At 34.2% G+C, this 13,476-nt stretch overlaps 1 protein-coding gene across 2 annotated transcripts in view; it reads right to left on the bottom strand.

The window, feature by feature from the left end:
- Positions 1 to 13,476, bottom strand: part of LOC150085335 (neprilysin-1-like) — a 103,108-nt gene that overhangs the window by 62,972 nt on the left and 26,660 nt on the right. The window contains exons 6-7 of one of the 2 annotated variants that reach the window (XM_090373160.1): positions 9,977 to 10,168; positions 7,342 to 7,419 (exon numbers count right to left, since the gene is read on the bottom strand). In XM_090373160.1, the coding sequence (XP_090229286.1) occupies positions 7,342 to 7,419; positions 9,977 to 10,168 (270 nt within the window). The remainder of the gene's footprint in view (positions 1 to 7,341; positions 7,420 to 9,976; positions 10,169 to 13,476) is intronic. The other variant, XM_090373161.1, reaches the window with a different exon arrangement.

Genomic DNA, 13,476 nt, shown 5'->3' with positions numbered 1-13,476 from the left:
TATGACAAATACTTGTATTGTTGCAATCATATGATAAATACTTCTATTGTTGCAATCATACTTACTGCGGTAGTAACTGCAGGAAGTATGATTGTGATGTCATACTATTCAAGAATTCTAAAAAGTTAGAACTCCAGACACTATTGTATCCAGTTATCATGGAGAGGCATGACGACCAGGTTTTTAAGTTTTTTTTTTAGATAGACCTTGGAACATTTTACACATTCACTAAAAGCATGGTTAAGGGGGTAATAAGGCCCATCTGTCCACCCCCTGAATCTGCCCCTGACTTGAGATATCATACCACTCACTCTAATCACACTACTAGTAGTGCGAGCGTGGGAAGCGCCTCTGGTGGAATCCGTGGATGACATCACTTCCGTGACCAATCAAATTTACTGGGTAGAAAGTCGGAAAAACTGCAAGCTCATCGTTAAAATATTCACAGCTCACCACTGGGTGTAGCTATTAAATAATGAGACTGTTGCAATAAAATAAATATAATGAAATATTTTGTACCTTACAAATTATTCCCTTCAAAATTGCCTTGGACTTGCACACACTATTCCCTACATTCCTTCCAAGCACAAAAACATTTCTGGAAGTCATCTTCTGTAAGCACTTTTAACACTTCAGTCATTGTTTTCTGAATGTTTTCAATGGACTGAAAATGGGTTCTTTTAAGCACACATTTCAGTTTAAGGAAAAGAAAAAAAGTCACAAGGGGCTAGATCTGGTGAGTAGGGTGCATGTTCACACATAGGAATTTGTTTTTTGGCCAGAAACTGGCAACAGAGAGTGTATAGTGTGCTAGAGCATCCAATCATCCTTCCACAATTCAGGTCTTTTCCTTAAAATTTTGTCATGCAACCATATCAGAACTTCAATGTTATATGTTTGATTGACAGTCTAATTTGGAAGTATTGGTGGAATGTATTCTGCCATATTCATCCAGAATGTGCAGATAATAAAAGAACCACTAGGTAGCAGTGATCACAGTGTATTGATCTGGGATTTACTTAAAGGTGTAACTACCATCAAATGTAAAGGCAGGGGTTTTTGCTTTTGTAAACGTGATCAAGGTGGTCCCAGACAGTTTTTAAATTCTATACAGTGGGACCTGATGATGTTACCATCAGCATTCAAGGAATTAATCATAGAAGGTACTGGGCTTTTCATACCAACTAAGAAATACTCTTCAAGGTATAGCCTAAACGGACATTAGATGAACTGATGAAACTAGGTGGTAGAGAGGAAATGTACACGGGATGCATATAAATTATTGGATGACACAAAAGCTTATGGTAGATATCAAGTCACAAAGGCGGTTAAGGCAAGCCAAGTCAGATTACGAGATCTCTTTGGCATATGATGCAAAGAAAAGCAGCAAAGACTCCTTTACTTATGGAAACTCTAGAAGGATGGGGATGAATCAGATTGGTTCACTTGATATTGATGGTTTGACTGTAAATGATCGTGCTCGGGTAGCTGACAAACTGAATGAGTATTTTGCATCTACATTCGCACAGATGGAATTCTGTAGGGAAGTGGAGGCCAGAAGTTTATCAAACTCTAACAGAGAGCTAAATGATTTTGTAAAAACTGAGAGAAAAGTGGAAGAGAAATTGTTGAAGCTAAACATAAAAAAGGCACTGGGATGGATGAGACCTATCCAATTATATTAAGGTAGGCAGTAAAGGAGGCAAACAATTCCTTAGCCATAATTATGATAGCATCTTCAGATTCAGGGGAAGTCCCTGCAGACTGGAGATGTGTGAATACATCCACAATTCACACAGGGGGAACAAATGGTGACAGGAGTAATTACACACCTGTTATTTTAAGGGAAAAATCTTGATTTGTCAAACAAGATTTTCCCTTAACAAACTTCAATTAAACCTGGTTACTATGATGTGGTCACAAAGTAGCTGGATGCAAAAAATAATTTTGATATCATATACTTGGATTTCAGGAAAGCTTTTAATATTGTTGCACAGAGACTGCTGTACAAACTGGAGCAGTGTGGCATTAAGGGCAAGTTGCTGCTATGAGTAAAGGGATGGTCTAGTGGAAGAAGACAGAGTGGTTATCAGTGGGCACTACTGATTGTGGACCAATGTTTTCAGTGGAGTCTCCCAGAGTTTAGTGCTGGGCTCATTGTTGTTTTCTATATTTATCAATGATACTGACGATGGCATATCAGGCTTAATGTTCAAGTTGACCAATGATACAAAGGTTGGTAGGGTGGTTAATGACAATATGCTACTGCAACAGGATCTACAAAAGTTAGGCAGATGGGCTAAGAAATGGCAACTGAAGTTTAACATTGATAAATGCAAAGTACTGCATATGGGCAGCAGTAACTGCAGTGTAACATACCAACTGTGTAGTACTACATTCAGAGTAATGGAAAATGAAAAAGACCTAGGGGTAATTGTGCAATCAGATATGAAGTTCTCTGAGCAATGGAGACAGTTTGCCAGGCCATCTCATGGGATTTTGTCAATGATATACAGGAATGTTGCTAGCAGAAATAAGGAGATGATTATCCCATTATATAAGGTAGGGTCAGGCCACATCTTCAATACTGCATACAGGTCTGGAGGCCTCATTTTAGGAAGAATGGGGAGCTGCTGGAATGAGTACAGAGAAGGGCAATGAGATTGGTGAGGGAAACAAACAGGCCTGACATAGCAGAGTGGTCAGGAGTGTGAGTGTAGTAGCATGCACTCTTTGAATGGATCAGGGTTCAAGCCCATGACTACTAAATACAATTAACGTTTGTATTGGTGATTTACTGTAAATTCCACTGACCTCATGGTCATGCCAGAGTATAAACAAGATTTTTAAAGGGGTACTCTTACCAAGATATGCTTCAGTTCTGCAAATTTCACCATCTGGAGACCAGGCACCTGCGAGGTGATCTGATTGAGGTGTTTAAGGCTTTGAATGGATTGAGCAAGCTCAATACTGATGGGATTCTTCTTCTTCTTCAAACCACATACACACATGAGGGACCACAAATTAAAATTGAGGAAGGATAGTTGCAGAATAAATGTGCAGAAGTTTTTAGTCAGCAGGTGGTTGATTGCTGGAACAAATTTCCTTCTGTTGTGGAAATTTATAGTTTAAATAAATTCAAGGAAGAAATAGACAAACTATTGGAGGGAATGAATATGTGAAATAAGAGGTGCAGGTTTTTTTTTTCTGGTTAATGCTGTATGAACTTGCTTTCTTGCATCACTTGCCCATTGCTAATGCTAATAATAATTCCTTTAATATCGAAGAAAACAAGAATCATGCTTTTTATTTTTGATTTTTACAATCTCGCTTTTTTTTTACCTGGGTTATTGTTTTATTTTCTATTGCACTGACTGGATTATATTGGAACAGCCAACTTTCATTGCAAGTAATTACAGTACTAGGGGTAATTGTGCAGCCAGATATGAAGTTCTCTGAGCAATGAAGACAGGCTGCCAGGCCATGCAGCTGTGTCTTTGTTTCACAGGTGGAACTTGGTGTGTAGTGGCTATGTGTGCAAGCTTGTATTTAATATTATTGGTCACTGGATCTTCAGTTTTTTAAAACATTTTCACAAACTTGGAGTCTTCTCATTCTTTGATCTGCATTCAAAATTTTTGGTACAATCTTAGCATACACTTTTCTTGTGCCTAAATTTTCAGTTAAAATTTGTCTAACTGTTTCTTTGTCCATACTGAGTTCTGATGCAACCATTGTAATGCTTAAATGACAAATCACTTCTAATCAATGTTCTTACCTGGTCCACATTTTCATCAGTTTTTGTGGGTACCAGATGGCCTGTTCATTTATCGCCTTTCACATTCTCTCTTCCTTCTAAAAATCTTTTATGCCAATCAAACATGTGAGCTCTTGACATAGTATATTCCCCATACTTGATGTAACAACTGATAACTTTCAATTGGTGTTTTCTTTAGTTTTGTTAAAAGGCTGATAATTTATCATTTAGTTCTTTTGTCTGTCATTTTTTTCTGCAAACTTGAAAAACAAGGTAATGAAAACCCGTCTCACTGAAAAGCAAATGAGCATGTTGGAACATGACTTGGCAGATAACTAAGAAAAGGTTCAAGGTTAACTGCTGTGTCTTTTACAGGTAGCGCTTTGTGTGTAGTGGCTGCATGTGCAGTCTTCGTATTTAATAGCCACACCTTGTATTACCTACAGAATATGGACCAGATTTATACTGTAGAAAACTCAGAATAGGCAAATAATAATTTTTAAAAATCTAATCAAACAAATCTAGACAAATAATAATTTTAAAAAATCTAAAAAACATCTTTAAAAAAAATCTAATATATTTCCTTTAAAAAAATATATCTCTTACCCATTCTCCCTCCTTTTCAAGGATGGAGAAGGTTTTTGAGAGGGACAATCATCATTACATATCTCCAAATCTCTCACTATTGGGTTTATTGTCACAACAGTAAGCCATGTGCATGCTCAAGTACATGCCATTCACAAAAAGTCATAAATACATTACATCAAATTACATGTATTAGCTCTTAAACAAAACAGAAAATATATCTTTTAACTTAAATCTCAAAACAAACTGAAAAACCATTTTATTACACTAGATAGTGTGATTATTTATTAGATTAAGACAATCTGACAAAAATCTCTGGTAAACACTAATGTCTGTGACGATTACTAGTGGAATGAAAACTAATAATAAGAATCAAATTTTTTTTTGCTTGTTCCTTGGGTTTCCTCTGGTGGTCTGACTATTAGCATTAGCATAGATGCACGAAAGCAAGCTTATACAGCATCAGCCAAAAAAAAAAAAAAAAAAAACCCTTCCCATTTCACCCATCCATTCACTCCAAATGTTTGTCTGGTTCTGAACTTGTTGTTGTTGACCTCCACTGTGACAGATGGAAGTTTGTTCCAACAATCAACCACCCACTTGCTAAAGGCAAATTTCCACACATCAATTCTACAACTGTCTTTCCTCAATTTGAGTTTATGCCCCCTCAAGTGCTTAATCTGAGCAAGAGGAAGAACCATCAGCATTGAGCTTGCTCAAACCATTCAAGGCCTTAAACACCTTGATCAGATCACCTTGCAGGTGCCTAGTCTCCAGACTGCAATTTGCATAACTTACGCTTTCTTGGTAACAGCAACCTTTGTTCCATTCACCAATCTCATTACCCTTCTCTGTACTTGTTCCAGCAGCTATACATCCTTCCTAAAATGAGGCCTCCAGACCTGTATACAGTACTCAAGGCGTGGCCCGACCATTGCCTTATACAAGGGGATAATCACCTCCTTATCCCTGCTAGCAAAATTTCTGCATATCATTGACAAGACACCATGGGTTACCTTGCAGCCTCAGGCTTGGATCAGAGTAGAAAATGCAAAAACCTTGGGAGCTGCAATATGGCCACAGAAGCCAATGCACCAACAACTAACAAAAAAAAAAACCTCTTGCAGCAGGTCTGCACTGCTCAGAAAACTTCATATCTGACTGCACAACTACCCCCAGATCTTTTTCATACTAACTATACTTCATACTATACTATTTTTCATACTAGCTCTACTGACTATCAGATTATAGATGCTTAGGTACATAACTTATCATGTCAGACATACTGAATCTGTTTTAAAATTAAAGGTTCCTTTTAAAGGAGAGAATCTGGTGTGAATAACTCTACCAAAAGGCTACTGTCATTCATACCAGATAACTAAGTTTTTATCTATTTAACTGAAAAGAACAGCATGGATAAATTAAATTAAATGATGTTATAAAGAGTACATATACTTAACAAAGGAGAAAAAAATATATTTTTTCATTTACTACCTGAAAACAAAGACAGAACTCACACAAGAAGAAATTATCAGAAAAACCAAAAAACATGATAAGATAATAATTCACTCTTAAGAACTTTGGTGATGTAGCCTTAAAAGCAAACAAGAAAAAAAAATATATATATATTGGACTAATAAAATAATACTACACACTGAAAGGCTGTTTTTTTTTTTTTTTTTTTTTTAACTATTTCCTTTAAGTGCTCAGTCAAGCTCATTGATGAGAATTTTCCAGAAATATATCAAGAATATTACTTTTCAAAATTGTGCTTGTTCACAAACTACTACAATGTCATGAAGCATACAGTATACAGAACTAGATGGAATGCTGTGAATTTTGTTTTGAGAGAGAGAGAAAAAAAAATTCTGTACAACTCTTTTTTCATTTGTGAGCTGATTTGCATTTGTGTGAGCTGAAAAACCTCAGAATAACTCAGGGGCTAAAAAATCCTATTCTATGGTTGAAATCAGCTAACTACAGTCATGATAGATACGGTCTTCAAGAATTTCTCCACTTTATGATGAGATTTGAACCCAGGTCTCTCCAAGTGAATGGCAAGAAGCTACAGCACTATAATATAACAAAGGAAAGAGATAAAGAAAGAAAGGAAGAGAGAGAGATGCCACAAAAAATAATCAGAAAATTGTAAGCTGAGGTATCTAGAGGACAGCCAATATATATATACCAGAAAATGGAGGCCAACTAGAGTTAGGAACATTAAAGTCAACAAGGAAATTATTTTACTATCAGAAAAGTTCTGAATGATCTGTGAGTTGTGAGAGCAAGAGCAGGAAATGAATTTTATAGAGTCATTTCCTGTAAAATTCATCTTATATGAAATGATTCTGCAAAATTCAGATTTTGAGAAAAATCTGGTAAAAACTGATTTAGAAGCTGTCCTTGAAATGAGAAGAATATATTAAGTCTTACCGTGTTTCTTGTAATAACCTCAAAAGATTACTCACACACTACTTAGTAAAAGAAATGGAGGAAAAGAAATGAAGGTTAGCCCTAATATTTAATGGCAAAAAAAAAAAAGAAAAAAAAGAGTACATTTTGACAAGAAGAAAGATAGAAATCAATGAGTTGTATAATATAAAACATTTAAGCTGTTTCATAACAGAGAATATTTTCTACATCATGGAATGAGGACACAAGAATTCTTCCAAAAAATAAAATAAAACATATGTATGTATTTATTAAAACAGTTTGTCACATAAGAAATGTGTAACCAGAAAAATAAGATATGATGTCTGCATGAGCTGAATTTTTACTGTTTTAATAAATATTTACATATATTTAGGCAACTTTTTAAAAAAAGACTTCCTAAATTTATATTTAAAATGCTAAAATGCCAATAGAAGTTGTTGTGATGCCAAGAAAACTTCTATAAGAATACAATAAAATATTTTATTAACTGGTGAAACACTGTTCAAACTACTAATTGCCAGCCATTACCTATGCCTATTACAAACAATTATGAACAAAGTACTGACCTTGTTGCACGCACTGTGAGTCATATGATGACAGCAGCAACAGCAGAAGACAAGGTCAGTCTGCACAGGACAAAAGGACTAGAGGGAAACCAAGAAAAAAATAAAAGGAAGAATTAGAGCATCATGATAAGTTTTACACATTCTTATAAACTTCTAAGCTCTTGCTTAGAACGTATTAGTTATAATAAATTAAATAGCAATTTGATTAATAATGCATCTATCTTCTTCAATTAAATAATAAAATACTTTAAATAATGAAATACTTAATAATATTTCTTAGTTATAAAATGAATAAAAGGTCAATAGAACCAACTAGCCTTGTTTTATACTTATAATACAAGGTGAAAAACGACATAAACAAGACACATTACTTACTTACTACAAAAAGTGAATTATATCTTTAATTTCCAGTAATCTGAGTACAAGGTTTTGTGAATATTTAAAATAAATAACAATGCTAGAGAACAATAAATCAACTTCTTCTCAACTAGTTCAAATTTAATTAACTATCTGCTGGCAACTATTCTTATTTGTTTAACCCAAACTGGGCATGTGTATTTTCATACACCAAAAAAAAATATTTATTAGCATTAGTAGAGGCATATGAGGCAAGAAAGAAAACTTATGCAGAATCAGCCAAAAAAAAAAAAAAAACCCTCCCATTTCACCCCTCCATTCACTCCAAATGCCTGTCCAGCTCAGCCTTAAATTTATTTAGGGCTCAGAACTCAGAACACAGAAATTATTAATGGGCAAACACAATTAGCCAAACTTCAAAATTCTTGTTGGCCTGCATAATTAGTATACTAGGAAAACTGACCATTGCGGCAGTACAATCACTTGGTTTCCTCAATCTCCAGAAGAAGCCACCTAATCCTTTAATATATAACTATGTCAAGAGCTGAGTGTATGAAAAGGAAGTTCGTGTTTTATAGGAAATGAAAAATTGGATAGATCCTGACATAGTGGAGTCAGGTAACAGCCATGGCATTCTGTGAACAGTGCACAATGAAGTATATCAATATATTGATACCACAACAGCTTGAACAATATAAACATCTGATTACAGTAGTAATATTCTGTATTTGATTTTTAATGAATATTTAAGAATTCAAATTGTATGATTATTTTGCAAGCATCCTACACTACTATTTCAGTAGGTAAACATATTTTTGTTCATTTGAAATCCTAAACTTTTTAAACAATGAGAATTTTAATTTTTCTAAGTAGTTTAATTTTTATAATTATGTATTATGAATAGGAAATTCACGATGCGTGAGAGCTGATCAAGAGTAATGAGACCAGTGCAGATCTTCAATAAATCACACCTTTTGTAAAATAATAAGAGAAGTTTATCTCAATATAGATCACACCATACTGGGAGGTGCTTCAATGAATATCACCTGATATGTTACTGCATAACTAGACAAGTTTATAGCATACTCCATTTTTCAGTTATTTACTGACAAAATTTGGAGTGTTTTTATGATGCCTCATGTTTGGATGTAATCATTTTATATTAATAAAGTTTTTATGAACAGTCATGGTCTGCACTAATTTATTATTGATACACATTTAACCACATCCAAGAATACAGAACAAAAATGATACTAACTGAAGCTTATCAGTTAATGCAACTAGTATTTGGAGGTGCAACAATAAGCTGTATACATAAGTTTTGAGTGATTCCATTGTTTTAAAGTGTATGAATGCAACAAAAGCAACATGTATTCTGGACACCTTTCAACCAGTAGAGATAATAAATTAGTAGCTGAAATGTGTAATTTAATAATAAATAAATTTTCAGTTTATACTCTGGGAAGGCCACACAGAATCTGAGGAGTTTAAAAAATAGAGAGAGTACAAGAACAGCACCATATTTAGCAGTCAATCATATTTAACCACAATCAACTCAAATACACATATTACTGTGCCCTTGCATTTTACTATTTGACTATGGTGGCCTATTAATTGTGAAATAACAGAAGGTTAATTATTTGCAAAATGGCTAAAAAGATATGCATTTTTTAAGGCACATATCAGGCCATTTTAATTAAAGATTTGGGAATGAAATATGTCATAGTCAAGTTCATTCCATGATTGCTGGAAGAGCTGCAAAAACAAAATCACTCATATCTAAGTTCTGACTTAAATGTGCAGAAACTAATAAAAACTTCTCAAAAATATTATAAAAAGTGATGAAACACGGTTCTGTCACTTAAAAATCTTCAAAACTTAAAATCTTCAAAAGATTTTAATAAAAGTCTGATAGTTTTCAACACTGGCAGTAATGATGGTTTGTTTGTTATTTGGTTTTTAGGAGCATTAGCAACTAAGGCCATGTTGCTCCTGGGATATGCAGTGGTCATTCCCTGACCTTTCCGCATCCTCCGTATTTGGTGGTCACAGGCTCGAACCCCGTCTAATCAAGAAGCGTGTGCTACACACTGCTGCTCCTGCCCACCTGGCTACGGAGGCACCTCAGTAATGATGGAATAAGTGTATACAATCTGAAGGAGCCTATTTTGAAGAGAATTAATATAACTTAGTTTTAACAGATACAATCTTGATACTTTTATTCAGCCCTTCTATATTAGACTATGATTTTAACATTAAAACTTTGATTAATACTTACACTGCTGACAGTGGAAAATTGAAGTTCAAAACCAATCATATCAAACACATCTCGCTGGATCCTTTCTTCGGGGATTCCTAACAGCCTTAGAGTTTCAATTAACAGTTTATGATAAGCTTCAAACAATCGTTCATGTGACGGATTGGGATTATTTGCATCCAGTGTTCTCAGTAATGAGGCAGCTGGATACAGCTAGAAGATAAAAGGAAATGTTCTGTGAAATTACTTAGGAATGAAATATGATATGAAAATAAATATTTTTTGTGATAAAGGGTGACTGCATAAAAATAAGAACCTGCTATCAAAACCTACTATAACTTCACTGTTTTTAAAGTAAAACATCAGTTTTTTTTTTGCTTTATAGTATGTTCAGTGGCATTTTACATCAGGTCATTTTTCAGATCTGCATATACACTTGCATTCTATATATACTCTAACAATCACACAGTAACATTGTCTACTGATTTCCAAATAAAATGCACTGTGGAAAATATACCTGTTCTTTACGGCCCACCTCCATAAAAAAAAAAAAATCACACTGATACAAATCAGAACTTCTGGATGGCTGACTATTTTGTTACTGCTCTCCTTACAATCCATCTTTGTACAAAGTGTCTCCAACCAGTCCCAAACACCAGTTTGGAAATGGCGTGTACATGGAGGACAGAAGAGAATCACCTTGCATAAAAATTTCCCGCACATCATTCCACTGCTGTACTTGTAAATATCTCAAGCATGCTTAATTGTTTCCATCCATTCTATTATGAAGGAGGTATGGACCAATGAGTTATGGTGCTATCATTCCTTACCAAACAGTCACTTTTGGACAATTTTTGCAAGCATTCCATGTAACCCTTGGATCACTTTGTGATCAATAATGGTTGTTATACCTGTTTACAGAACCACCAGTATAAAACATTGCCTCATCTGATCAAATATTTTCTAACAAATTATCTCTCTTCAAGCCACTACAGGAAATGTTCATAAAACTCCATTCTCCTAATGCAGGATGCAACTCCTGTACATGGTGAGGTTTGTATGGTTTCCATTTCAAGTTATTCTTAAGAAGTCACTGAACAATCCTGAAATTTAACCGACCCTCTCTTGTCCCCTGGCTGATCAATTTCTGTAGTCTCATCATAAACATCTAACCCCCCCCCACACACATACACAGACAGACAAGCTATGTTTTCTTGTGTTCTCTATGATGTTAGTCTGCCACAATGCTCCACATCCTGGAAAGAATCACTTTTGAAGGAGTTTCTGATGGTAGTTTTTCATTTACTTTGGGTTCAAGGATTGCATGTCTTCCTCTTTTGTTCCTCCACCACCAAACTGCCACTACTGATCCCTAAACTGCTTACTGTGAAGCTACTGATATACAGGAATTTTGCTAGCAGGGATAAGGAGCTGATTATCCTCTTGTATAAGGCAATGGTCCAGGCCACACTTTGAGTACCGCAAACAGGTCTGGAGGCCTTATTTCAGGAAAGATGAGGAGTGCTGGAATGAGTACAGAGAAGGACAATGAGATTGGTGAGGGGGAACAAGGGGTTGCTCTTACCAAGAAAGGCTTAAGTTCTGCAAAGTGCAGCATCTGGAAACTGGGAACCTGCAAGGTGATCTGATCAAGGTGTATATGGTCTTGAATGGTTTGAGCAAGCTCAATGTTGATGGGATTCTTCCTCTTGCTCAGTCTGAAGGGACATAAATTCAAATTGCGGAAAGACAGTTGCAGAATAGATGTGCAGAAATTTGCATTTAGCTAGTGGGTGGTGGTTGTTTGCTAGAACAAACTTCCATCTGTCATTGTGAAAGTTGATAGCTCAAATAAATTCAAGAAAGAACTGGACAAACGTTTGGAGCGAATGGATGAGTGAAATGGGAAGGGGTTTTTTTTCTCTTTTTTTTTGGCTGATGCTGTATAAGCTTGCTTTTTTGCATCATATGCCTCTACTAATACTAATGCTATTTTAGCTCTTTCTTAATGTTCAATTTCTCGGCCATGGAAGTTTAGTCTGAAAAAAGAAATGTACAATAAAATTTTATTAAATATGAAAAAAAGCAAAAAAAATAAGCAATGCTTTATCTTAAAAACAAAAAAATCATAGAAAAATTTTTGGAAAGGTACTTGTAGCTCACCCTATATTTTAGAATAAATGTTTGTAAACAACTATGAACAATGAACAACAAACTACTAAAAAAAATAATAAAACATACAAAAGTTGTAAATTGCACATATCAGAGGAAACAAGACAAAGATTAGTTATAATCTCTTAATATAACAGAGTGATAATTAAAAAAAATAATAAAATAAAATAAATAAATATATATATATATATATATATCTCAAAGCTTCTTTAGTTGAAGTAACACATCTTTAAATATCTGCATTGTTAAATTCTCATATGGAAAGATTAAATTAATCTTCATTTGTTAATTAATTTAATTAATTAACCAATAAAAAACTAGGTAATTGTTAAAAAGACACCAATTATTACAATAAATCTTTTCACTTATGGTACTGTATCATGGTTACTTGCTATGATACAGTAACTAGAATCTTTTGAGGCTGTATTAGTATACATAGTATACCAATACAGCCTCTTGATTAGTATACATAGTACCAAAGATCATGTTGATCAGCTATAAGAATAAACTTATCCATACTGAAATCCAGCAAATTAATTAATCATTTTACATGTCAAGCCATTATATTATTTCAATTTAAAAATCTTTGGGTTTTGATTATTCATAATTTGGATGGCATCTTTTACGATTATATTAGCTAAAAAGAAAGGACTCAGAGTTTTCCAGTATTTAAACAGGAGACAAGCTGTAGCCTGGAATAAAGTTGACATGGATTCTTGACAATACAATTTGCAAAACGTTTAAAGTATTAATACAATCTAAAAAAAATTCTATATAAAATTTTATATAGAATGTTCTTAGATAGTCAGAAAAATTCCAATAACCTAACTTATAAATTATTATCCAAGGTGGAAAGTTTGGCAAAGTCAAAAGTCAAAGGCAGAACTGGATGGTCAATTTTTGTGATGGAAAAATATCAATGATTGGGGAAGATATATTTTTTAAAATCCTCCTTTCTTTCATTTTCTGGCCATTCTAATACTTTAATGGTTTTAGCTGTGCTTCTTTTATTTTTTACTAAGTTTGTTGTTTTAAAAATCATAGGCATAAAAATGATTTTGCATAAGGACGAACGAGTCAGTCGTACCAGGGAGTTCAAGAGGTCTGTAACTGATGACATGAAAAAGCAGAATTTTTCACATTTACTAAATAAAAACTGTTGAGAATGTTACTTTCATTTTTGTTAACTCTTTTATGTTTTGCAACTTGTGCAAAGATATTTTGAGATCACTGTCATTATAGGCAAGTAAAAAAAAAAAAAAGGAGCAAGTGAATATCTGCATTGCTGCTATAATTCTCACTGGTTCTGGGGTATTGCTAGATTTATGGAATTTGTGTCAGGAAATTGA

Source organism: Mastigoproctus giganteus, chromosome 5, assembly GCF_048544385.1.
Source record: "Mastigoproctus giganteus isolate SK-2022 chromosome 5, ASM4854438v1, whole genome shotgun sequence".
NCBI classification, from domain to species: Eukaryota; Metazoa; Arthropoda; class Arachnida; order Uropygi; family Thelyphonidae; genus Mastigoproctus; species Mastigoproctus giganteus.
This window is presented reverse-complemented; position numbering and strand designations above follow the sequence as displayed.